The 27,604-nt window shown below is 46.5% G+C and overlaps 1 protein-coding gene across 4 annotated transcripts in view; it reads left to right on the top strand.

The window, feature by feature from the left end:
- The window catches only part of LNX1 (ligand of numb-protein X 1), a 129,257-nt gene that overhangs the window by 96,403 nt on the left and 5,250 nt on the right, over positions 1 to 27,604 (top strand). For 3 of the 4 annotated variants that reach the window (XM_074588070.1, XM_074588069.1, XM_074588067.1), the window contains 5 exons: positions 7,086 to 7,288; positions 9,753 to 10,124; positions 15,354 to 15,485; positions 21,293 to 21,470; positions 24,138 to 24,366. In XM_074588070.1, the coding sequence (XP_074444171.1) occupies positions 7,086 to 7,288; positions 9,753 to 10,124; positions 15,354 to 15,485; positions 21,293 to 21,470; positions 24,138 to 24,366 (1,114 nt within the window). Of the gene's footprint in view, positions 1 to 3,684; positions 3,841 to 7,085; positions 7,289 to 9,752; positions 10,125 to 15,353; positions 15,486 to 21,292; positions 21,471 to 24,137; positions 24,367 to 27,604 lie in introns of all 4 variants that reach the window. The other variant, XM_074588066.1, reaches the window with a different exon arrangement.

Here is a 27,604-nt window from a genome sequence, read left to right as displayed (position 1 = left end):
TTTAATTACACAGTTCTGGAATTTGGACTTCAAAAAAACGCAAGCAAGTAACTTGCGTCAATACAGAGACAACTTTAACAAAGATCTCTACTCAGTCCTTTGCAACAGGTGCTTTGTGTAATCGCATCTCAAAGGCTCTCGCTGTGTCTTCTTGTTGGAAGAGGAAATGAATACGCTTCTTTCTGCAGCAGTTATCATCATCCTGCCAGCTGGAGGCTTGTTTTCTTCTCCAGTTCTGTCTATTTTCTTCTTTTATTTATTTTTTTTAAATCCTCAGCTGTTCTGAACAGTCTGCAGTTGGACTCCTGGTTAGAGTTGCTGGTTAATCTTCAGGGATAGCTGCAGTACGCTCTGCCCCGTGCTCGCTAAAGGTCCAACCCAAACCCATTGGAAAAAGGCAGCCCCACGTGCCTGTCTCCCCATTGCTACCCTGCTCTGCTGGGAGTGGAGGTGCCCCTGTAGGTGGTGGTTCCTGGCCTCGGAGGTCCCCACACCCAGCGTGAAAGATGCTGCTGCCTTGCCCAAGTTTCGCAGGTTCATGCCTGGGACCACCTGAGAGCCCACCTCAGCCATGCCTCAAAGCTTCAGGAGATCTGACAGCATCTCACCACCTCTCTGGTGGCTCCTTTCCTCACCAGGCTTAGTCAGCGCCTCAGCAGTGTGCCAGCCTCGCGGTGGGGACAGAGTGAAATCACCCCTTTTTGCTGACAACCTCGTGTTGATAAAGGAGCTGTCAGACCATCTGGCAAAGCGCAACGTATTATAGTCCACCTGTCCCCAGCTTTCAGAATTCCCTCATCTTAGTTCAGGTGTCTCTGTTTAATCTTTGTTTCGCCTGTATTTTCATCAAAGGAGCTCTGAGAACGAAAATCATGGTGCGTACCTATGTATTGGCCCTCAGCATAGGAGCACTGATGTCAAAGTAACTATTTGCCCACTGCAAAGTGTGTAGGTGCCTTCAATCTGAAGCCGAGATGTTTGTCGGGCCAATGCTTGGTTGCAATGTGAGTGTGAGGGTGCAAGACAAAATAATCATTCCTGACGGGGGAGAAAAAATATTTAAATAATCATGATTCTGCTTAACCCGAAACTGAATGCAGTACTGGTTTTGGAAAACTCCTTTGGTCCTCAGGGACACTGAAAAATATGATGTATAATGGCAAATGTATTTCTGTTATAATTACAGCAGAGAAATAGTTACAGTCTAATGGTACCTTATACGTGGAGCTGGTAGCAGTCCTGCGCTGTGAAGATCACTTCATGATTTCCATTTGCAACCTGTGGCTTGATTCATTTAACCCATGTCATATGCACCCATTTTGTATTTAAATAATTCATACTTTCTTTGTTCCTCTGTTTAAGCTTTTTGCTGACCGTTTCAGCAGGGAACTGTTCGTCGTCCAGACCGAAGAAAATGTTAGAAGTGAATGAAAAGTGCAAACACTGATGAGAAAATGTTTGGGGAAGGAGATGTTAGAATTTTCTGTGTTTTAAAAATTTGTTCTTTTGTAAATATCCATGCAAAAAATTACCCGTCTGTAGTGCAGCACCCAAGCTTGTGATATCTACTTGAGAGTAATCTCATTAATAGCGCTTACAGCTACAAATAGCTTTCCAGGTCTGAAGTAGAAGTTAGGATAATTTAAGAGAGTTAGTTTCATTCTGAGAAGTGAGGGAAGGTGACAGGGGCTTCCTTCCGGCACTGATGCATTTAAGATGTAATATCTTCTGACTGGATCTACTAGTGTAAATGACCTTGACAATCTACTTAAATGATAAAATATCTCCAAGCAAAGACCACTCCAGCCTTGCTATGTTTATTTGTATCACTGCGCTCTTACTTTGGCATCACACTTTTTAAATTCCCTTCCAAGAAAGACTATATGTGTGCGTGAGTATATATATATATGTATGCTCTTTACTCAAAGCTATCTACAAATACAAGTCATAAACCAGCTAACACTTTAGGAGAAAAGAATTTGGGAATGCAATTGCAAAAACCTCTGTGCAGTTTCGTTGCAGTAAAAGGGAGCCCTGCTGCTGGTTTTCAAAAATGTTCATCAGTCCCATTTTGCAGTCAAGCCATTGTAAAATAAATTGAATTTATGACTGCTTGAGGATGTCAAATGTTGTTCAAAGTCAAACTCATTCTTCTTAGTCTCATGGTGGGGGTAGTTCTACCATCTGTTATTGCTTTGCAGCAAGACCAAGGCAGCCCTGGCAGGCACTGGCAGGAGCACAGAAGAGACTCTCCTGATGTATGGGTGTATCTCACTCCTACTGTTCACTCTGAGCCCCGATGTATTTTTAATATATATATTTTATATGTATATATGTATTTATATATAAAAAAAATAGATAGACAGGTAGGTAGGTAGGTAGATAGATAGCTAGATAGACAGACAGACAGATAGATAGATACTATAAATACTCCAATGTCTGGGAAAGGTATGTGAAGAAAAAGAAGGTAAGTGAAACACAGATGGCTCTAGGTATCAACCATTTCATGTGCAGAAAAGAAAGGGGCTTATCCAGCCCCAGGACAAGACAGCGCAGCCCAGCTTCTGTCTCAGGAAGGCTGCACCCAGCAGGAATGCCATGCTGTTCCTGTTTTCCCCAGATTTGATTCAGTTGCAGTTCCTATTTTCCAAAACAGCTGTTGGACATCTTACAGAACTCTTTCAAAGCATCCTGCTCTAGGACGATGAGACAGGGAATTTCCAGAAGAACGAGGTTGTCTCTGTAGCATTTCCTCCACTGCAGACCAATAAACTTTGCCTGCTGTAGATGAGATGGCCACAACTCTTGTGAGACACATTCAACTCTGCAACAGCTTCATTTTAGCTTTTTTGGGACTCCTTTAGTGAGAGGAATGTTTAGAAGCAGGAAGAGGCATTAGAGCTGGCATTGCCTTCTACCTGCTCCCTGTACCGGACCAGCATCCCTGGGGAATTAATGGAGGCATTAAATCAAAATGATGGCAAGCCGCTGGGAGAATGAAATGCTAAATGAAAATCAATTGGGAAGGAAGAGTTGCAGAATGAAGTCCCACGCTAGTACAAATGCATGTGACATTCACAGACACAAGAATTTTTCCAAGAATAGGTTACACAAGCTTCATTTAAATTCCAGCGACCAGGTCCTAGGAAGTGTGAGCATGTGTCCCTGCAGATAGCCTTATTTGTGGGGGTGGGCTGGCACCTCGCATCGGTCAGACCTTCTGATCTAAATAAGGACTTGCAACCTAAGACACAAGAGTGACCTGTGACTAATCTGGACTCGAGAGTCATGGCAAATATTACACAGCGTTTCGTCACAGGAGTTGTCCTCGTGGCAGCACTGTCAGAAGGAGCACGGTGCACGCAGCAGTCAGCCAAAACCTGAGCACTGAAAGAACACAACCATTAAGTATTATAAACGGTGGGGATAAACTATTAAGCGTACTTAAAATTTTGTATTACAGTCTCACGGCCACTACACTAACAACTGCTCGCTGTCCTACGTCACACCAGACAAGCGGAGTTTACTGTGTAAAGCTGGCCTCTCCTATGTTTTTTTGTTACTGTAATGGGATGTGTGAAAATACCAATAATATTGCACACTAATATAAGGAAAATATTGCTTGAGGAAAAAAAAGCACACAGAACCTTTCTGAATGCAGATGACGTTTTATTATATTGACAGATTCAGAATGCTCCATACAACCCCCGGTGACAAAAACACAACACTCTGCGGGAAAACCTGCAAGAACCACCAAAAACAAGACAGAAAGTTTACTTCTTTCTAGATTCAGCAGCTCTTCGGTATTTAAGAACTGGAAATATAAAATGGTAAAGAAAGGTATGCAATACTCCTGGGTTTTCCTGCTCTGGAAAACCTGGTCAAAGGGAATGGAGAATAGTAATTAAGAGTGTAAGGGCTGGAAAATGGGGTCTGTGCAAAGTGGTGCTCCAACCTCACAGCAGGCGGTGTATATGTGAATGGTACAAGCCCTTAACCCAGTTGGAGTCCCTGAAATTAGGCTGACGGGGTCCCATTCGCTGTACGCAACCAGGTGCTGGAGCAAGGTCCACCCCTTCTGGGTATGGTGTTTACATTAGAAACACTCAAGTCGAAGAACATTGCTTTCCAGACACAGCATCCTCTTGAGACAGGCATGGTAGGTTTTGATCAAACTGCACACAATGTATGCAGAACATCTGGTGAAAAGGTGACCGTGAATTTTCTTTTAAAAAAGTATACGTATTTGTGTATTTTATACATTCAGTTTGTCAGACTTACTGTTACTTTATCAAAATAGGCATCGGCCTGCCACTTAGGACAGCCTAGGTTCTTGGTAGTACAAACCTTCATGTGTATGCCTGCGATGAAAGCAATAGGCAAGTCTTCAATGAAGCGAGCAGAATTTAAGGGATCATGGAGTTATTTTGGTTGCTTGGCCCTTCTGAGGAGAAAATGGTGCAATTTATTAGTTGTATTCAATAAAGAACAGAAATCAAATGAAGACGGGAGGTGAGGCAGTACATCCTGCTAACTATGAAAAGAGAAACCTTAGTGACTTGCAGACTGGCAAGAAAAATGTATTGGAAACATTTGTTTTGTTGTCGATTGCACACTTTGGAACGAAATTAGGTATTAAAAATTCCTCTAAAAGAATCTGCATGAAGTCATATTGAAAGCCAACCAAGTGCCACTGCAAGACTTCATAAACCAGTTAAGGCATTGTTCAAGATGCAAAGAAACTTAGATAAGTTTATACCTTATATAAAGATATATGTAAGTCATCTAAGGGTAGAGACTTGTTCACTGCCAGGTTGCTCCGATTTTGCTCTGGGATAATTACAGACTGAAATAACGTAAGACACTCAATAGCTCCTTCAGTCCACAGTTCTCCATGGTCAAGAAATGTAACTGGGTAATTCCTTTAGAAAAGTTTTCAGAACGAGGTATGGGAGAATTGAGCGTTGGAGTCAAAAAGCACAGTTTGTCAGGACATGAGGTGAATCGTCATGCAATGGGAAATGGAAGGAGTTCTGCTATAGCACTGCTTTGGTAGTCTGAAAAATATACGGAGATATTTACGTACGCTATTTCCATGCAGAGAAGATCTGGAGGCCCAGATTCCCATTTGCATTTTTATATATAAATACCCATTCTAACCACACAGACACTGTAAAATGTGCACGCTTATTCTGATGCGGGGGTCAGGCCTTTGGTGATTTTTGAGGAGTACTTGTATGGCTGGACTTTAGGCATCCCACTGCCTCTTTCTTCTTACGTAGCAGCGGAGAGAGCTCCGCACCTCCAGGGTGCGTTTAGTGGTGAAGCAGCTATCGCTCCCTTTGGGGGCCCACGCACTTGCCAGAGCAAGTAGATCACCAAATTACATATTTGGCATAGAGGCCTGGATTTAGATGGAGTAAATGCACCCTTCAGGCGTGAGAGACGCGAACAAGTTACAAGCTGGGCAAATAATGTTCAGAAAATCGAGGAGTGTGGGGAAAATAGACCACCTTCCATTCCTGAGACGTTAAAGTTGTGTGCAAAACTGAAGTAAGCCCGTATTCACACAGAATCCGCTACTACGAGAGTATCAACTAAATGAGTACTTGGATATTAGGTTGATGAAGGCTGTGTAGTTATCTAGATAGAATTTTATTGCCTGTCAACTCCGTATAAAACCACAAAGTCGAAGTCTGTGCTGCCGGTAGGTGCTTTTTACAGCCGTGGAGGAAGACAGCTTCCCGCCTCGAAGAGCATATGATCAAAGAAGTGGTAAGGGATGCAACATGGTGCTTCTTCATATTTTTTTCCTGTTCTTTCTTCCCCCTTGCTCTTTCCCAAAAGGTTTTGGTGCCTTGCTGGTTTGTTGCCTGCTAATTCTGTACTGGAAAATATTTATTCTATCATCTCGGTTACTGTTCCGTTAATTTTCATTTAACACTTCACCGCTATTTAGTAACAGCCACTGTACTTTTATTTCTAATACAGTTTCTTGAAAAAATATTAGCACTTTTTTTTTTTAACTTAACAGGTTTTTCATATAAGCGCTGGATTGGACCCCCACACAAAAAATTTAATAGCTTTTTCTCACCTACGGGGGATTCAAAATAGTTGAAGGCTTTTACAATTGTGTTAGAAAACTCACTGGTGCTTATGCTTCGTATTTGCTCACTGTTGAACGTGGATTAAAATTTTGAATTGACCTAGAAGGAAAGGAAGTATTAGTGATATGCTGTGAAAGCAAACATGCCAGTTGAAAAGCAGAGTTTGGAAGAGGATACTCTTTATCCAGTGCATTATAAATACAAAAAGGACCTCTGTCCACCAGGTCCCTTTTCCCCACACCAAGATCACCAGGGCCAGCAGAAATCTTCCTTCCAGGCACCTTGAGCATACTCGGGTTTTAATACAGACATGTCGTAGTAAGAGCCAGTCATTCCTGCTTCCTGGAGTCCAAGCAGGGATGAAGGGAGAGGGGTCTGGTAGGGAAACTACTGTGTGCTTTGGGTTGCCTGAGAAATCTTGCTTTTCTGCCAGCTGAAGGTAAAAAAACGCTTCCTTGAATGTCACAAGCCAAGCACCCAGTTATCAGCTATGGCATCAAAAAAGGAGGAAAACAGGGTAGCCTGGGATGCTACCAGCGAGACAGAGAGTGCAGCCCACCACAGCGGGGATGGATGTTTCTCGAGGGGTCCGTGCCCATCTGCTCTAGGGCCAGCAAGGAGCCATGGCCTGGTTCAGGGGGGTCTCTAGTGACAAAAAATGTACTTTGTTCCCTTAAAATATTAGCACATGTAACTGGTTTTGAGTACATGTCGTCTCTCTGGATTATATGAAAGGTTTAGGGCTGTGTTTTGTGGGGGAAAAAAAGGAAGTTTGAATGCATTAATTGAAAAAAAAAAAAAAATCCCTTCAAGTCCACTCAGCAAGAACACGTATCCTTTCCTCCCCGCTTAGTATAAATCACACCCCTGCCTAAAACCTAGTCTGGGTAACTGGCGGGTACTCAAAGCTGTGAGGTGCATGTTTTAACAAAGCAGAGCTGCGATGTCAAATAAATACCTTACAATGTGCATTTCCAGGTTTTCCCAGGTTGTATCACCTGATTCCAGATGGGGAAATTACCTGCATTAAGATCAACCGTACGGATCCCCATGAAAACCTGGCCATTCGGATTGTGGGAGGCAGTGAGACTCCTTTGGTTCACATCATCATACAGCATATCTATCGAGATGGGGTGATCGCCAGAGATGGAAGATTGCTGCCTGGAGACATGATACTAAAGGTACAGTACTGTGGAGGTACAAAGAAGAAGCACCCTAACAGAGAATAACACGGTGTAAATTCATTGTAAGGTGAGATTTGCAGTGTTGTTTGTTTGTGTGGGCAGAAAGATGTTCAGTTCCTCTGCATGCTGTGATGATTTCATTCATTTCAACAGATTTTGAGCCTCGCAGATTTGTTCTTTTTTCTTTTTCACTACCAGGCCTCTCTGATTTCTACCCAAACATGGTAGATCAGAAATGCAAAGTAGCACAATAGACTGCTGGCATTTCTGACCCAGTGGTACAGAAGTTGTCTGAAAGCAGGGGCTGGGCTTTTTGCCCAGTTTGTTTCTACTGAACTGTGGGCTCAAATCTGAGTTAGGGAGGTTTTCCATTGCCTTACATCCCACTTACACCAGGACAGGCGATAGGGGCCTGATCAGGGTTAAGTTATTCCGGCATCTGTCTCCCCTGTACATGTGTTCATCGGCGCAGAGCATGAGACACTGCCCGCTCTATCTTGGGAGCGTTGCTCCACCAGCAGCCACAGGTGAAATCTCTGCGAACAAACTTGAGCAGCGTTCAGGCATTAGCTGCTGGCTTCTACTTCTGCTCCTGTTTCTATAGAAATGTGTAACAGATGAATGAGAATTAGGCCAGATGGTTAAAGATCATGTGTCTTGTGAGCAGTGGCTTCAGCAGTAGCTTTTGAATGGGAACTGTACTCTCAGCTGCCCCAGCGACTTGGAGCTCTGCAAGGATGCTAAATTATATTAATGCTGACAGAAAATACTGGTTTCTTTCCTTGCTTTGACGTTTTGATGGTGTGTAGTTGGAGTGCACGAGGTATATTCACGTTGCAAGGCAAAGCTCCAGCTGCAGCTCGCCCAGGTGTACGCAAAGTAGCGTAACTCAGCTGGCTCGAATATTGGTGACAGGGTGTCCAGAGGTGGCAGAACTCAGCATAGGTTTTCCAAATTACAGGGAAACACGTGAGCAGGCTACGTTGTTCCCCCTGGGCCATGCTGCCATGGATAGACTGGTGCCAGCACCCAGGCTAACCAGTGTGGCATTAGCTGGGATAAGGCTACGGGAGATGGAAGTGGGGCGGTCCACAAGGTCTGGTATGCATATCTCGGGGTCATCTTCCAGGTGGGACGCTGGATGCCCATCTTACTGCCTGCTCTGGCACGCCTGGCTGGTGGCGTTGGTAAGCAGGAGGCATCTGGGTGAGCGTCACCCAGTTGTGCATTTTGGGAAGCTTTCTGTCGTGGTGCCGGCACAGAGCGGCAGAGTTAATGGCACCACTGAGACAGAACTGCTCCTGCAGGGCACATCCAAACTGCAGTGGGAAGCCGTGATTGCAGCACGGACAGGCCCAGCTCAGCTCTCTCCGGCCGTGGCTGACTGCCCGAGGATTTACCAAGGATTCCCAGGAATTTCAGCCCCATGGTGGTGCAGCTCATGCCGTTCATGGTACCCAAGCTGGCAACTTAAAAGTTAGTTGAGCTGTGTCTCTAGGGATGCAGTCCCTCCGTCAGACCGCAGCGGGGACAGCCCCGTCGTGCCCACACAGGCACTCCGTGATAACAAACGCCCGTCGAATGCTTTTGTCTGTGCCGGTGAATGTTTCTGTTGCAGTTTGGAGACGTTTCTTAATAGTTAAATGGTTCAACCTGTGCAATGCAAATAACTGCAAGGAAATGACTTGTCCGATTCGGGTTTTCCAGCCAGCAACAAATTACAACCTTGCAACTGGTTTTCATTTGGCAGTGATAAAATGCAGTGCCTAGTCACTCTTACATACACAAACAGGGCAGGGTTGACTGGAAGCTCTTTTTTTTTCTCTTTCTTTTCCCCAGCCAAATTAAAGAAGTGGCAGTTATGCATTTTTACCCCCATCTGAGATAAATCTTACCTGGAAAACACCGAGACACGTAAAAAGCCCAATTCTCTGGTGTGGTATATCAGCATAATTGCTAGCAAATATCCAGGGCATTTAAGCTTCTGCTTGAGGCTTTTTTCTTCATTTTAATTAGAGATTCATTAGTGGGGAATATTTTTTTTACTGTACCTAGAACAGCTGGGAGATAATGAAGAAGAGAAACAGCAGGGAAGTGGTGGGAGTGAAAGGAAAGGCTGGCGAGGCGACTTGAAATCAGAAGCCAGTGGAATAAAACTGAGATATATGAAAGGATATTGGAGCTTGGGAAAGAGCAATAATAAAGCTGAAAAATAACATGTATGTCTGGACACTATCATGGAGAAAGGGGAAAAAAGAAAAGGCAGAAAGTGTCTGTACAGTGCGTCCTTTCCTTGGGCGGAAGACTGTTCTGCACTGCAAACTTGGCCTCCTGCGTGACACAGTTTGCAATAGCACACGTCACTTCGGATGAAGACATCTGTGTAAACACATCTGCCCTCTCCCGTGCCAATTCAGATTAGACGGTCTTTCTGCTGCTGAGTTACGCTTCTCTCTTCCAGGTAAATGGCATGGACATCAAAAATGTGCCTCACAACTACGCCCTGTCGATCCTGAAGCAACCCTGCCACGTGCTCCGACTGACGGTGCTCCGAGAGCAGCGGTACCGGTGCCGAAACAGCGGACTTTCCCTTGATGCTCACTGCAATAGGGATGACAGTTTCCATGTTGTGCTAAACAAAAGCAGCCCGGACGAACAGCTGGGAATAAAGCTGGTCCGCAAGGCCGATGAACCGGGGGTATTTATTTTCAACTTGCTGGAAGGCGGCGTGGCTGCCCGTGATGGACAGCTTCAGGAGAACGACAGGGTGTTGGCCATCAATGGGCACGACCATCGGTACGGCAGTCCAGAGAGCGCGGCCCAGTTGATACAGGTTTGTCACCATCGCTTTGACACCAGTTTCTGAACTTTGCTAAAACCGAGAAGTGTAGTTTCACCATCTGTTGCAAAGCAGGGGTCAAAATTAGTGAGTGTGTATTTGAGGGAGGGAAGGAGACATGTCAGGCCTGGATGGGAATTTACACCTCTGAAAGCTCCTTGGTTTCACTGTGGGTACAAGGGTGACTATGGGCATGGGCTCTTGCAGTGATGCCTGCTATCATCAGGCTTTGTAACGTACAGATCAGTGTCAACATCCATATACTCTGTGGATCACCAAAGAGTGATGCCATCTGCCGAAAGGCAGGCCAGCTTTCATACTAACACCACTTGGTCCAGCTGGATCCTGACTCCTCCAGCTCCAAAGGAGCCACAGTGCTCCCCGGGGCAGCCCTGGAGCAGACCAGAGCGGCCTATGGCAATGGACGGCATGTTTCAGGATGAGCATCATCCTCCCAGGCACGGTGATTTCCCACGGGTGTGTTTTACCTTGTAGATATTTCTTAGCTAAATCCAGCATATGGAAATCCAGATGTTTGGAAAAACATGGATCTGTAGCTGTAGTTTTTATAAATCTTTATTTAGACTCACATGGAGAACTAAAGGGGTGCCTGTGTAATGCACTAAACAGTCTTGCCACAAAACTGTCAGAGGGAAAACCTGTGCCTTTCTCAGCTACAAAATCAGTCAGCTTCTGCCTCATTTCCCCTCCAGAACTATTTTCATTTGTTTTCATTCTTTATGGCCTGCATTTTTAGAAAACTTCAACATAAGCAAAGCCAAGGATCTTTTGTTGCTTTTATCCCGTATTTATAGCAGTTATTATACATAAGCAATTTTACGTTTCATTTGGAGGCACATAGACTCTTCACATTGAAGAATTTCTTGTGCCTTAATAACACGATGTCAAATCAGGCCGGCTGCTTCCCCTTTCCGACGGGTATAATCAAGGTACCATGAGTCGGACTGAAAGAAGCATTCAGATCCATGCGTTTTGTGGAAAGGATTCCTCCTTTAGCATAGGTTCAAGGTGGCTGTAGCCGACTTTTGTGGAGAAGTTCATAGCATGGGTAAAGAAAAGGCCGTCCCCTTGCATAATGCCAGTTGTTGAAATTCTGGTCCAGCATCTTTCTGGATTACTTTATGTAGCTCACTAACTGGGAGCAGAAGGCGGTGGTGGGGGGAGAAGTTTAAATTCTCTGAGGGGAACAAGTCTGGAATGAAAACCTTTCTGAAAAATTGGTATTCTTGGAACAGTTCTTTATGGCTACAAAACAAGGCAACAGTGCTTCATAAGCAAAAAACACATGCAGCCTAGAGATGAAATGGAAAAAATGACTAATGAGACCATTCACACACAAGTCTTTAAAAACGCAACTAAAGCTCTTATTGGGTTCCAAAGAGTGGATGTTATTTATAATAATGCTTGAAATGCACACCAGTCCCTGGGAATTCAAACAACATGCCCATCAAAGGGGAGACTCAGGTTTCCAAACAGCCAGGATTACATTGCATTGATGTGAGCTCTATGAATCACATTTGTCTAATGCAAAATTCCCAGAACCTGTGTCTTTTTTGTCATGTTTTTTCATCAATTATCATTTGCCTTTCCTGTTTCCATGTTGTGCCAGAGAAAAACCATTATACTGAAGCCACAAGTGTTTTGCATTTGCTTCTTACACGAAGGGATGTTTTACCCTGTCCTCTGATTTCTCAACAATATCCTGCCTGTGGAGACCTCAGTGTGTGTCACTCACGGTACATTCAGGCCTCCAAATTAATCATAGAATCATGGAATCGTCTAGGTTGGAAGGGACCTTTAAGATCATCGAGTCCAACCCTTAACCTAACACTGACAAAACCACCACTAAACCATGTCACTCAGCACTACATCTACCCATAAATCAATGGTGGTGGAAGCTTCAAATATGCCATCGGTTTCTTTAAAAACAGATAAAAGGTGGTGGTGGCTCATTAGCCCAAGCACAGCTGGGAAAACATCAGATTTCTGTGGAATCTGATGAGTTTTGACTTCTAAATAATGAATATTTGAGATGAATTTGATTCTTTAGGCCTTTAGCAATTATACTTTAGCATATGTGAAGCAGTTGTTAATCAGTAGATTAGGTGTCTGACTGTTTATAAGCTCAGTCACAAGAACTGAAACGAAGAAAACGCGTAAGTGCTAATTAGGAACGTGCACACATCGTAACACTTGGGAGTTTGCTGCTTCCCATTTGTCGCGTCATCTTTAGTCATGGCCTCGTGTCAGATGTGGCACTTTTAATCTAAATAACGTGACATTCCACATCTGTTTTCCGTGGGAGTGACAAGGAAAGGAACAAGGTAACAGATCAGTGGGCGCTCCTGTGAGCACATCAAGCTGAGCTGCACGGGTTGAGCCAGACTTTACTGCACCCAGATGTTCACCCTCCTCTCTCGGAGGATTTCGGGGCCGCTGCAACAGGCGCATGACCCTGTCTCCATCACAACAAACGCCGTCGGCATAAAGCAGGTCGTGATGCGGAGCTCACCCGTGCTCCACCATCCCTGCAGGAGACGGGGCAGCTTCTGCCGAGAGCAGCGCTGCTGCCTTTTTTCGAGATGCAGTTGCCTGCTAGATGCTCAGAAGTTGCCACCGTGTCTCCCTGCTTGGTTCGCTTTGGCTGTAGCACAAATTTCGGTTCTAGCAGATTGTTTCAGCTATTACTTGCATTCGAGTCTCAAAGCTAACCTCATTTCTTTAGTTCTTGCTTCGGCACAAAAAAAAAAATAGAAGGAATTGTGGGGGAAAAACAAGTGGTAAGAGGGAGGGAGGGATCAGAACGAAGCAGTAATTAATATTCTGATCAGTAGAAATGTTAATGGCTTTTTATATGGAAGTACGTAAATTCAAAAGCTGGTCTTGTTGTTTGGATAACTTTTTAAAACACTCTGGACTTCTGAGAAATTACTTAACTTGACTGACCTGGAGACAAATGTGACATTGCAATAGAGACCCTTGTTGAACTTTTGCTAGTTGTTCTACAAGAATTAATCACATTTACAACCTTCCTCTAAATAACCAACTTTGAGACTAACCATGTGGCAGCAGATGAGCTTTAAACAGAAGTTGCGTAAGTTGAAGTTGTTTGTTTTAAGAGAAAACTGGATTTTTGTGGGGCCATGTGCCCTTAGGAAGTTTAGGCTTGTATTGTTCAGTTCCATCTCAACCACACGACAAACTAGGGACCAGGGCGGTTTCCTTTCTCCTGAGATACAGTATTCTGCTTTTGGGTACCAGTTGAGTCCAGAGTTCGGGAATTAACACTCCGTTAAAACAGACCTGGTAAAAATATCTAGAAAGTTATTTTGAAATATGTCTCTATGTACCAACTGGTATATTATGAAGCTGTGGAGACTTGAGTTGCTGGTGAAAAAATAGCATCCCCCAAGATACTGGGAAAGTAACAAAGAAGTGCATGGTTTTTACTGCAATATCACCTTCCTTGGAAATAGCACAGCCTGAGCATGCACATTTCGGGCTTGAAGTCGGAGGTTTAGGAGAGGTAGGTTGCTTTTTTTTTAAACTATAGTGACATTTTTCAAAAGCATTTTTTAACTCTCAGCTACTACTATTGAATCCAGCTCCAGAAAAGACAAACCAGACTATAAAAACGAAAATCCCAGGGGCCTCCTCTGGCTTCTGTTAATTGTCTGCGGGAGATTTGATTTCAATAGCGCAACTGGATCTGGGTTTGGTTTCCAGCTGCTTGTTCAACGCCAGCTTTCCTTGGAGCTTCTCCCCAGCGAGCAGGGCACGTCAGCGTGCCAGCAAGCGAGTCGGGAGGTCTGATGCCACCAGGGCTGCGGTACCAACAAGCATCGCTACTGCAGCCCCAGGGGGACCAGACCTCCAGACGTGCTTGTGAAGGGCCCCATGTCAGATACTGAGTGGTTCCTCGGTAATAACTTGTGAGCAAAGAGGCAGGAGTCCCTCTGGAGACTGGCCCTTAAGAGCCCCTCCTGCCTGACACAGCACCAGGGTCTTTAGCCTGGAGAGAAGGAGATTAGAGGATTAATTTTTTTTTGTCTTCTGAATATGCTTCTATAGCATTGAGGCTATTTCTGCACTTCAGTATGTTGGTTTGCCCTTATGGCAGACATCTACGATTTACCCAGCTAAACCCCAGTCCCCCTCGGCTCTATCTTTGCATCGCTCTTGTCTTGAACAGATCCATACGAGCCTCACTGCAGGAAGAATGAAGCCATTTAGAACCAGAGAATCATGGAATGGTTTAGATTGGAAGGGGTCTTAAAGATCATCCAGTTCCAACCCCCTGCCCTGGGCAGGGACACCTCCCACTAGACCAGGCTGCTCAAAGCCCCATCCAGCCTGGCCTTGCTTCTGGGGAAACAGGGCTGATTCAATAAGACAGGAAAAAATTCACCTGTACATAGAATTAATAACACTGGTATCGGGCACACGCAGAACACCTTAAAAAACCATGAGCAAACGTAACTCAGTAGAAGCTTTGCAGCATCTCTCAGGCACATAAGTATTACGACTGCGTTGTGCAAAAAGGCCCAGAAGCATTTTGAGCTTATGTTGGGTTAATTGATTTTGCAGTTCCTGTTGCTAGAGTGAGAGTGTGAGCTGATTTCCCATTCTAACCTCCATTACTCTGCGTCCTTGCTTGTGCCCTCCCTCTTTCTCTGTGCTCTGCTGCAGTAGGACTTTATTTCTCAAAATGGTTGCACGTCCCTTTCTTTAAGCCACCTGACACTTGCAGGTGCACTCAGTTACATCGTTTGTTCCCCATTTTCACCACCAACACTTGAGCCCACCCCTTGTTACAGGGTTAATTGCATCTTTTCCTGAATTCCCATCCAGCAGCAGCAGCTCTGTCTGTCTCTCTCCCGTGGTGGACGCAGGTGTGTGTGAGAGAGCTGATGAGTGCTCGCTGTGGTGGATCACTGCTTCCAGCCAAATTTGGGGCAGATAGGAAGGGTTTTTCAATGTTAACACCAAATTTTCAAGAGAACTATAGAGTAGCAGGCAGTAAATTTTTATGATCTTTATTGACCTGAACTGATGCTGCTGCTTTAAGTCAATGCAACCACATTAGTGGGAAATTCAGACCATGCTTAAACAGGACCCACGTTTCGTGAATCCTCTGGGGCTGAAGTGGAGGGGTTTATTGCTCCAGTGCGGTGGGATTCATGCTGTACCTCCTCCCCGCAGGCCAGCGAGAAGCAGGTTCACTTCGTCGTGTCGCGGCAGACCAGGCAGCAGACCCCCGACATCTTGCAGGAGACAGGCTGGAGTTACGGCAGCCCCCAGCCCTGTCCTCCTGAGAGAAACAACCCCGGCAAGGTGAGGGCACGAGCGCTCGCGTGGTTTCTTTGCTGTCCGTGGGACAGGGGACTGGGGGGTGGACAGTGTCGTAGTGTCTCGGGGTGTCATCTCTGGTTTCCGTCATCAGAAGAAGCATTGGCTTATTTTGCATTGGGAACATAAAATCTGAGCTCATGATTTATCCACAGCTTCTGCCCTGACTCCTGGAGTCTCCGTCTCTGGAGACATTCCAAACCCGCCTGGACGCGTTCCTGTGCAACCTGCTCTGGGTGACCCTGCTCTGGCGGGGGGGTTGGACTAGATGATCTCCAGAGGTCCCTTCCAACCCTGACCATTCTGTGATTCTGTGACTCCGTCTGGGGTGGGGAGGGCATGAGAAGGTGCAGGGCAGCGGTGGGGCAGGCATGCACGCAGCCTCCTGGCCCGGGCATGGGCCCAGCCAGCTCTGTGAGCCAGCACAGGGCAACGTGCTCCAACGAAAATAAGAGACTTATCTGAACTTTCTCCATCTGGAGCAAAGTCTTCAGGCAAAAAAGCTGTCATACGCTGGCCTGAGAGATTGCCATAAGTTGCTGGAAAATTATGGTAATTATTAGTCTGTGGCTCATTACTTAAGACACCTGTGCTCTGACCTGGCTGGCAGTTTGGTGGCTGCGGTCCCTGCGGCCACTGCAATAGTGCTGTCCTTCTGTGGAGCTTTGGACCCCAAACCTGTTGGTTCTGCTCTCGCATGGGATGGGGGCTGTGAGGGATGGCAACATGCAGCATGGCCGGACCCGATCCAGGGCCACGCAGCACAGAGCCACCACCTCCCCCAGGTACGGCTCTGGTTACCAAACACTTTTTCTGAGTTTACTCAATGTTACTCTGTCTGTAGACAGAACAAGGTATGTCCTTGCAGGAGCTGGATTTGTTTATTTCACTGAATTTGAAGTCACGTGCCTGGCTAATTTATGTTAATCGCTCTGAGTGTCACCACTTATGCCAACCCTTGTGAGCTGGTCCCCAGGCCACCCGTGCCAGGGCTGCACGAGGGAGGTGGGCAGGCAGGGCTGGTTTAAATCCATCCTGCCTGATGGGCAGCCAGATGTGTCTTTAGAGGGACCTTTGGACTGAACCAGCTGTCAGATCAGGTGCACAGCTGTCAGCCAGGAGAGAAGCCCAGCTCCACGTTTTACAAATGCTTAAAAATGCCCTTTTTTTTTTTTTTCCCAGTTGTTCTTTTTTTTTAACTTCGTTATTCAGTGGTTTTGTGTGTAAAAAATATATTGGTGTCTATTTTTAGTTCTCCTTTTCCACAAAGTCATAACCACAGCCCTTGTTAGGTGAGACTGGATCAGCAGGAGTTAAGCCAGAGAGCGGAGTCAATGCTCGGTAGCTACTACCCGGTAGCAAATAGTGCCCAACTAATCATGCATCTGCAAGGCATTACTTCCTAATGAAGTAATGATTTCCTTAGGGAGATATGTGTAGGACAGCAAGTAGCTTGCGTTGCTACTGTACCATTCCCAGTGAAGCTCCAAGCACCTGCTAGCTCTACCGCGTTGATCTGATTAATTGATACCACACGGGATTATGTGGGAACACGACTTGTCTTCCATTAACTGCCCTAAATCCTTATTTTCTCTCTCTGTACCAAGCAGCGTTAGATGGGAATTCCTGGTAAATCCAATGTTATTTTGGGCAGCTGTGAGATTGAAGGGCCAGTGTTGACATTGTAACAGTCCTTTAAAGACTAATGAATCATTTTCTGTTGGATAGGTCACGGCTTTTAGGGGGATTTCCAGTTTGCCACAAGTGATGGGCACTACAGAAGTGCCTGAGGGGGTGTGCTGCTGTGGGCTTCTGTCCAGTGCCACCATTTGGGCACATTCCAGGGAAGATCACCGCCAAAAGAAAGAAAATTCTAAGCTGTTCCTAGCTCCCTTTAGCTTTGTGTGTGTGCAGTGGAGGGCTTATATTAGAGCAAATGCTCTGGCAATAGATCAGGAGATCCGTACAGCTGGTGGACACGACGAGCTTCAGGCGCCGTGGGCTTTTGGTCTGATACAATCATTACTGGAGTGTTATTTGCCCTTTTACAGGGTATGAGTGTGTCAGTTTGAATTTCTCATGCGTCTTTGCTGAAGGTTTAACTGAACATCATTTGCAATTCAAGTTCTTTAAACTCTAGGCTTTGGCAGCCTTAAAATGTTATTTGTTTTTAAATAGACATTAGTGCAGGAGTAATGCTCGCAGGCCGCGGGCCTGTGCAGTGTCCTAGTGCAGCCCACGCTCCCGCTCCGAACCCCGGCAGTGTTCCCACTCCGAACCCCGGCAATGCTCCCGCTCCGAACCCCGGCAGTGCTTGTTGGGCAGACTTCACTGTCAAGAGAGTTTCCGGTGTGTGCGTGGTTTGATGAGTCTGCTACCCGCTGCCATCGGTGGCATTGCTTTATCAGGTGTAATTGATAGAGAGATTGCTAACTGACTTGAATTCTGATCAATTTTGAGGTGGTTTTTGCCCCCTGAGCTCACTGTAAGAGGTGATAGCAGGTCAGGAATGTTCTCTTTGAGGGAAGCAGCTCTTGCTGTAGAGCACGTGTGTAAACGTGGGCTGAAATCTGCTCTCAAACCTTGGCTGTATTCAGCACCAAGAATAAACTCCAGCGTCCAGCAGCCGTCTCGCTTGTACAACAGCTCAGGAACCACTTATGGCCCAGCCCGTTGTCCCCGTGACAGCCTGGCTCCATCTGGAAAGCACGAGGAGGCGGCTCTCTTTCAGGCCGATGCCAATGGCAATCAATCAGCCACACAGCCAACAAGGCACGTTGGAGGAAGAGGAGGACGGTCCGTAGCGACCACGTCCTTCTCTGGCGGCAGTGATGGTGTGCCGGGAGACTGGTCCCACCGAGCTGTTTTCCGGGGTACGGAGCTGGGGGGAGGCACAGCCCAAACTGCTCCGGCTGCTGCCTGGCTGCAGAAGAGAGAAGATGTCAGAAACACTTTCTTGTGCTGCCGAGGTTGTTAGGTCGGGCTGTAATGCACAAACGGGCCAGATTTGATTCCTTTGAAGTCAGTGGGAGCTTTGCCATTAATTAAATAGCACTTGTTTTTAATTGGAACGGCTTTCTTACTCCTTTCTAACAAATTGTCTAGTACTTAAAACAAATCTGTCGCCCTGTTGCTCGAGCAGGCAATGTTTTCTGACCGGGCGAGCCGGTTAGCCTTCAGGTGAAGTACATTTTCCTAACAGATACAGCCTATGTCTTTTGCCTGCGAGACACGTGTCAAGGCCTTGATGTTGTGATAATCTGCTGTAAATATTTATTTTCCAGTAAATATACAGAAAAGAAAAAAAAAACTAAAGAGAGAAGGAGATGAACTGTTATGTTTTCCTTCTCCTGACCTCCGAGGTCACTTCAAAATGACAGAGAAGGACAATTGTTTAGAAGAGAATGCATTGAAATGCAGTCACTGATAAACATTGCCTTTTAACTGGTTTACTCATTATCAGCCGTACCTCCAAGAAAGCTCTACGTGTGTTTACTAAGAAAGGCTTTACTTGCCTTTCATCACTGCCTTCGTCTCAGCCCAGCCGCCCCAATTCCTTTCTATCTGCGACCATGTAAAAAATGACATGTGGAAGAGCAGCTTCAACAGAAAACTGGTCCTACATGGTTGAGCGTACTAGTACCAGTACTTTTATGATTCCTCATTGAAATGTAACAGGACAATTTGTTACCGAGCACTGCTTTGAAATCTGCTTGTCTCTGCACCAGTTCCTCAACCAGAGCATCGGCCGGTTTATCTGGTAACGTTTTTGGTGTCTGAGACATGACAGACGCTGCGTAAGTAACAGGCTTGCTCTGAACGCTCAGAGCTGCAAGTCTAATTCCAATTTCATGTTTTGTTACAAAATTTCAGACTGCATTTTTGTGGAAATCAGTGGTGCCCTTGCCCCACGTGCTCAGGAAGTGGCATTTTCCTGATGGAAAACCATTTCTTTCCAAGGGAAAAAGGACAATGTTTTTGCACAAATATCGATGAAACATTAAGTTTAGTTTGGACAAAGATAGAACGATGTTTAAAACATTTACACCTTAAAGACAAAGGTAAAAGGTTAAAATTATGTGGACTAGAGCATTTATATCTTTTTAAAAAGAGAATATTGTAAAACCTTCAGAAATGTTTAGGTTTATTTGCAAGCCGTAAGCCCAATTACTCTGACAAAGCGCCTGTGTTCTGCATGGGTCGGATGTGATATGTCCAAACAACTACATCAGTTTGGGTTTTGCCCTGGTGACTAAGAAGAGACCTTTTCCACTGCGTTCTTTGCCTTTTTGTTCCTGGAGCTCTGCGGCAGCCACTGTCATTCTTCTCAAGCATCTAGCGACCCTTTGCTAAGTTGCTAAAAGGTCCTGGGGCTTGTGATTGATGTTGCACCACAGAAATCCTGATGTGAAGTTAGTTCCACCGAACGTCCCCTTAAAAAGACCCCCACAGAACAAAGATATAACCTGCCCTACTCCCATAAAAGCTTCTTGCTGCTGCCTTCCTTCATCCATCGTCGTTACTGTGGGAGCAGCCGTGGACGTGCCTGCTCCGCTTTCTGTGCTGGTGGCTCAGGAATCGAGGTGGAATGTCTCTGTGGGATCTCAGATTTCTAAGAAGAGATTAACGTGGCTTTAAATGAGTTTTATGGATTTATAGGTTATTTTTGCATATTATAAATGTGAGGCCACACTTGTGAATGAGAATGTTGGGTTTGTTTTTTTTTTTTTAATATACGTTTGGAATGTATTTAGCAGCATGCTATTATATCTACGTGCGAGCCTGGGATGGATGGTGCTGTTCCTGCAAGAGGGGCTGGGATCTTCAGGAGTTGGTGCCAGAAGCACAGCTTATGAAATACTTCAGGAAATCAAAGCAATTAACGTTTAAATCCAGATTTTGTGGAGAAGCAGCCTTGTGTCTTGAACTCTTCTGTAAGAACTGGATGCGTTTTAAACGTGGGTTTCGGTTCGCAGGTTTTGTTGGAGGTTGTGTTGCCTCTCCATCCTGAGGCCGCCTGTGAGTTTGTTTCACCCTCCCTCATACACCAGTTATTGCCTGACAAGTGATGTGCTTGTAATTTTTTCTGTTCAGCGGGAGGAATAAGGGGATGACTGTCCTCAGATGGTAGAGGTGGCTGTCCCAAAGTGACCTTTTAAGCACAAGCAATAGGAAGAGCACCCTGGAAGCTGCTGCCTTTTGAGTCTATAAATGTCCTTCTCTTTTTCCTGAACAGAAACACGTATTCTTCAAGTGTGTTCCCACCAATTTATAGAGAAACACAGAAACCTGGAAGAGCAAATTGTTTATCTTGTAATCTCTCCCCACGAGTTTTATTCCTTTATCCCAGGTGGACCATTTCTCATTAACTACACAGATGATGTTCAGACTGCGAGCAGCGAGATAACAACCGTGACCTGATAGTCAAAGATATGAGGACAATTGGTGATATTAATACCAAGAACATTTAAAAAAAAAAAAAAAATCAGATTCCTTATTTACATTTCAAAGGTCTGCTTCTATTAATCTCAACACTAAACCACTTCTGACTTTGGCGGGAGAAGTGCCTGACTTTAACTATTAAAGCACGGATTATCTTGGTGGCAGCTCCGACTCCGCAGATGCCTGAGCCCCGGAGAGAGTCCTGCCCGCCATCTGGCCAGGCGTGGCAGGCGGCTGGGAAGCGCTTTTATATTCCATTAACAAATATTCATTTCAGTAGGAAAACGCCAAAGCTGTCAGGGAGGTCCCCATGCCCACTGGGTTTGTTGTTGCTGTTTTCTCCATCACAGAGCGCCCTTCACGCCGTCACCTGTCACGAGAAGGTGGTGGCTGTCCGGAAAGATCACACAGAATCGCTGGGAATGACTGTAGCAGGCGGAGCATCTAACCGGGAATGGGATTTGCCTATCTATGTGATAAGCGTCGAACCTGGAGGAGTTATCAGCAGAGACAGCAGGATAAAAACAGGTAAAAAGAGGGGATTTTGAAAGCCCGCTTTAATTCAAAGGATTCCTTTGAGAAACAGAGGGATAGTGAAAGAGCAGCCCACCCTGACATCTTCAGCCATCCCATAGATTTTTGGGATGTGTCAGACTAGAGGGTCTCAAGTCAGCAACCAGGAGGTGTATAATACGCAGCAGTAACCACCTCTGTGAAGTGGGATGTAGGCAGATTCTGGTGGGCCCAAAAAAACCCAACCAAACCCCACAGTTTTTCACAGGAAAATGAGCTTGCACCAACATCTCCTAAACTGCTGAAATCTTCATTGTGCAATCTGCATGGGCTTTTAATGTAAATTTTTGTGCTTGTTTGTCATGGCTTTGAAAGCAATATACAGGAGCAGAATTCCCATCGTACGTGAAGCAATGTCAGTGCCTTGTGGCTCAATATCATGTCTGGAAACGTTGGCTTCATAACTCCATTTGGCTCTCGATGTAACAGAGTGACAAAATTAATAGCTTCTCTCCCTCTGCATGAATAAGCCTTTGGAGTAAGATGAGGAGCATATTTTATCAGTGGGTTTCGCAGGAATAGGTAGGCAGTAGTGTCGCGGTTTTGGCCGCATTGGCCAATCCGAACGACAGACGGCCTTCCCCCCCCCTCTCCTCAGAGAGGAGAGGAAGAGATAAGGAGATTTACGAGTTTAGAAAAAGAACTAAACTACTTTAATGAAAATAATAATAAATAAGGAAATAGTAAATAATAATAGAATAATAAAAATTAAAAAAAAAAAGGTATACAATATACACAAAATCGTATCCAGCTCCCAGGATGACGATCGCAGCACCAGCAGACACAGGGAAAGTCCCAGACTGGAGTCAGCGACGGACAGGAGCTGAATTCCGTATCTGGAGTCAGGAGTGCTCGGATCGGGATCAAAGTCAGACAAACAGACAGGGTCCTCCTCAGATGTCGGCCATTGAAGAAAGAGAGCGAGAAACTTGCCCCTTTGATCCCTCACCTTTTATACTGAGCGTGATGCAGATGGCATGGAATACCCTGTTGGTCAGTTTTGGGTCACCTGTCCCGTCTGCCCCTCCCTGCAGGTGGGACCCCTCTACGCTTCTCCGCTTCCGACCCTCCAACGGGGCAAACAGCGAAGTTACCTGACCTTGGTTGTTATAGCAATAAGTCTAAGCAAGAGCCTCTGTGCATACCGTTCCTTGGTATAATCAGGTCTTATCACTCTGAGAGTGAACAGCTTCTGAACAATATGCTGTTAATTTCAGACTTTAGTCAGATAGAAGAGGCCCGGCTAAAAAGTAAAATTACAAATCAGAAAATTGGTTCTGTTTTACCACAAACCAGGACGTAGAGGAATGGTGAAACTCTCGGTTTTCAGGATGTTACATCTCCGAGGGCCAAGTACCGCGGTACCCTGCATTCAGCAACCACACAGCTCCCCGTCCCCTGGCCCTTCATCCCCGACGCTCACCTTCAGCCCAGAAGCTGGAGGGAAATCCTGAGTGTGAGGGAAGTGAAGGCACCCAAAAGTGGGGCAGAATAGCTGCAGCCCAGCCGAGCCCCAGCATCCGGGGTGGAACCTCCCCTTCGCGGGAGCTACGGCTGCTCAGCAAAACCCATGTAAGAACACGACAACAGGAGCAACCCAGCAGGTTTTCCCCTTTCCCCCTGCTGGGAAATGACTGCCTCTCAGTGGGATACATTTTCCAAAAAAATATGCATCATGAGGCAGCATGGAAAATTCAGCCTAGTTAATTTGATAAAATTAGAAACAAATGAATGCGTGATGCTATAACGGCGCCATAAGCCTCCACGGTTTAGAGCAGCCCTTAGGCTGTTGTCTCTCTCATCGGGGCAGACCACGAGAAGAGGTTAACATTCACGTCGCGCTGCCTGGAGTGCCAGGGAATACAGCCCCTGCCCGGAGGAACATCCCGGCAAAGCACAGAGGGCACCCAGGGAAGCCCTGGCGTTGGGGCCTGCCCTGGAAGCAGCCAGAACACTTGGCACTGTGGCCGCTTGCATGACATTAATGATGCCTTTATTGTTCTCCCTGTAGTAATTGAGGTCAGCTTTGCATTTTTCTCTGAAGCTGCTGTGCCTACATTATAAATAAGGCACACGGAAAGATGTTTTGGCTCGGGGCCGTTCAAACAGGCATTAACATTAAAATAATAACATGCTATTCCACAAAGCAAACTTAGCAAAGAGCCAGCTGGAGCTCAGTCCTCAGCTTAGGGAGCGCTGGGGGAAAGCCACCTTCGAGCTTTCAGGTTTCAAGCTCAGGTTGGGTACAAAAGCTCTTAGATGGAAGTGGGCTTCACAGACCTGGACTAGCATCAGGTGCCCGTACCAAAGCCGGTTGGTACCGCAGGACCCCGGCTGTGCCGTTTGGCTCCAGATACAGCATGTGACGCGACAAGAAACCAGGACCAAAGCCTCCAGAGCCCGGCGATGCTCCTGTGTACGGGGATTTAGCCTCTTCCCTCGTGCCTGCGGCATGTTTACCAGCATATGCTTCACGGCCACGTTAAATGATAGGATTAACAAACAGCCTCATCAGGCAGCAAGCTCTTGGTCCTGGCTTTGACTCGCTTGTTCAGGGGAGGGTGGGGAGAGGGTCCTGGGAACACTTGCAGGGGTTTTTATCATCCGTTTTACGTGTCTCAGGTGACATCCTCCTGAACGTGAACGGGATCGACCTGACGGGGGTGAGCCGGAGCGAGGCCGTGGCCTTGCTGAAACACACCAACTCGTCGGTGGTGCTCAAAGCCCTGGAGATGAGAGCGTGCGATGCCCAGGAGGAGCGGGGCCACCTGCCGTCCCCTGAGGCCACGCAGGCCACCTGCGAGAGCAGCGAGTGGTCACCGTCCTGGGTGATGTGGCTGGGGCTGCCACGGTAGGTCCACAGATTGCATCCTCTTGCTGAAGGGGAATGGGAGGAAAGATTTGTATTTTCTGGCACTTCTTTCTTTTGGCTTGATTCATTGCACTGACATCTTAATTAAATCCAGGCTCTGTCGCAGACTTGACTCTAAATACCTCCCTTTTGTAAACGGGTATGCGCACATGGAAAAACAGACACGTAGATCCCCGTTGCAGGGGAGGAAAAGATCCTGAATTGTTCCAGTCTTGAAAACATACCTGGCACTCGGGGAGTGAAAGGCAAAGCTCGCAGGGATACAGGAGCTTGCTGAACCCGGGGTCTCGGCTCGACCACCCTGCAGAAGGCAGAGCTACCCCTCCTGCAGCTCTCGAGCCCTTCTCCTTAGCCAAATCCAGACGATTTGTTTGACTTTGCCCAGATGTTGCAAAGCGCGTGCAGTTGGCCGGTGTCTCCGAATCACCTCTTTTAACCCCACCCCCGACTGGAAGAAGTACATTTGTCATACACAGGAAGCAGCTGTGTTGTCACTGCAGTAAGGGTAATAAAAGCCACATCGCATGTCGTTAAGCTCTCTCAAGCACGCTCGGTGTGCAGGGTGTATACCTGCAGCTCCGCCGACGTTTTGTAAAGTATTAAATGAGGACACGGGGTGAATCTGCGAACGGGCGAAGCTAGCATCGTACAGTTGAAGTTGGCATTCAGTTTTGAGGAACGAAGAATTTAGCTTGCAGGTTACTTTTGCCCATGCTTCTAACCCTGGCAGCAGTTCAGCGTGTTTTCCTCTTTTACGGAAGGGCACGGAAAGATGGTCTGCAGAACAGGTGGGCTTTTGCTCTAGGCAGAGTTTCAGGACTTCTCTTCATTTCCCAGTCTCGCATATCAGGTTAGATGTTTTCCCTCCTTCTGGCTTGAGCTGTTTTGAGCTCATTCACCTTGCAGCAAGGTCTGCTGTGAGGGCCAGATGTGTCCCAGGGCTTGGTCTGAGGCTAACGACTGCGTAACACGTGCTGAAGTGCTGCAAGAGCAGGAGGCAGGCTGCGTGTGTGTCGCCCACAGATGAAAGCGGAGAGAACTACATCCTTATTCCTGTGAAAGGGGAGCAGTAAAAAAGAAAAAGCAGTAAAGGGCTGGCCCAGAATTTGCTGCCCCAGGCAATGGTAAACTTTTTTCACCCAGTCTCGCTGCAGACAGGCAGGGCCAGGGAGGGCCTCATGCCTGCTCGCTGCTTCTGCACCCCGGAGCTTGGCCAGCTACGCACCAACATGAAGGCACTGGAGCACAGGTAACACTCCCAGCGGAGAGAGGAGGCTCGAGGCCCTATAGCTGCTGCAATCTGCAACGCTGAGTCTTGCCTTCCATCACCACCCGTCGCTAGATGGGCTGAAACAATTGCACCCCACCTTTGTTGTGCCGTATAGAAAAGCTGAGCTGCCTGGTCGTCATCTTCTACCCGCAGCTGCCTGAAGTCCTCATGCCCTCAGCAAGGTGACAGGGATGAAGCACAGAGCTTGGCAGTACTGCGGACTTGCACCCAAGGTTCACATCAGTCAGTTCTGCTTTGAAGTTTGGGAAGAAATGGTGTTTTTTCCCATTTTAAAAGCAGGCTCTAAGCTCATTCTATTCCTTCCCCCACGCTCCAAAGGCTGTGTGCGTGAAGCCATTCCCAGCCCTTTGGTCTGAAGGAAAACCATCCCCAGCATCAGCAAGGCTGCAGAGAGGGGCTCGTTGTGGCTCTGTCCCCAGCTGTGACCCCGTGCACAGAGCACGGCGGGGCCGAGGCAAAGCAGGGGGAATGGTGTGCTGAGCTGGTACGCTGCTCTGGACGTCAGATGAAGACAGGGACCAACGCTGATCAGACGTGACGGCAACAAAGGTGTTCCCCATCCTTATCAGTAGCTTGTTGGCTGAGTATGGGTGGTAGGATCAGGTTTGGGTTGCTCACTAGGAATTATCAGACCCTCCAGTCTTCCCCAGCGTGAGTGTGCTCACACTCTTACGTGTGTACTGAGTCTCCAGGGCCTGCACCGGATATCTGGAAGTCCTTCAGCAAGTTCTCTCACCAGGACGTGTATCGCATTAACTCATTTCCCTCCAGTCTGAGCATTTAACCTTTCCCTATCTGGCTTTCAGTTTGCTTTTGGCAAGGACCACGTGCCACTAGACCTCAAGGCATCAGCAGCAGCCTCACACGCTTTCTAGGCTGCTACAGAAAATTATTCTCTGTCCAAATACGTGTCTGACAGGTCCATCTTGGTAAAGATGCCTGATGTGCAACTATGGGGCAAGACGGTGAAGATTCACCTGTCTTAATTAAAATTGATGGCATTAGTAGAGCCATACCATTCACCAGAAGGACTGCTCCAAGGCACGTAAGTTTAAGAATGTTTGGTACAGCTAATGGAAAAGCAGAAATGTCAAAATCACGCCTATACAGGATCATGCAAGGTATTTGGGAAGATGGACAGGATGGGAAACACCTGCAAAACTGAACAAATAGAAAAGGCGGTAACATGGTAGGCCAGGAGCAGGCACCATAAAAAAAAAAAAAAAAAGAAAAAGAGGCAGCTGGATGGTGGAATCTTAAAATTCCATTGAGAAGGGAAAGATGTGACTCTAGACCAGCCATGGCAGGCTGTGTGAGTATCTGCTCACAGCAAACAAAGCGGGGAGCACAGAGACAGCCTGACATCGTGGCTTACAGCAGGACACTCGGGCTCAGGAAACCAAGGGAGGAGAGTCTTTCCTTCCATGTTCAAAAAACACAGAGTTTTGACGATAATCCTGTGAAGGATGGTCCCATAAAATGTGCTGAGTTGAGGTAAACACTAGAGGATGTCTACAAACCTCTGTCCGTGACTTATGAAGTAGAAAACTGGCAAACATTAATAATAGTTACATGATCAAGCATGCCTTCCTCACTTTTGAGGCTGCTGTGGTGTAAATGGTGTAAATGCCTAATTCTGTGTCCTGGCACTGAACTTGCCCCTTTCCCCAGGACTGCATACACATTGCAGCGACGGCACAAATATTGAGACTTAGGGAATGGCACCATCTTTCTGGATCAAGTCAGTGGCAGCAGAAATCAGACAGGTTATCTGACTCCTCGCTCCAAAAGCCTTGGGAAAGCCGTCTCGCATAATTTAACGTTTGTGGATCTCACCTCCATTTCAGCCCTTTTCTTGTGAGATCTCAAAATTGGCCTCGGTCACTTTTATACAGCTTGATAGTCCATAAGCAACTCCTCCGTTCT

Source organism: Larus michahellis, chromosome 5 (assembly GCF_964199755.1).
Source record: "Larus michahellis chromosome 5, bLarMic1.1, whole genome shotgun sequence".
NCBI classification, from domain to species: domain Eukaryota; kingdom Metazoa; phylum Chordata; class Aves; order Charadriiformes; family Laridae; genus Larus; species Larus michahellis.
This window is presented reverse-complemented; position numbering and strand designations above follow the sequence as displayed.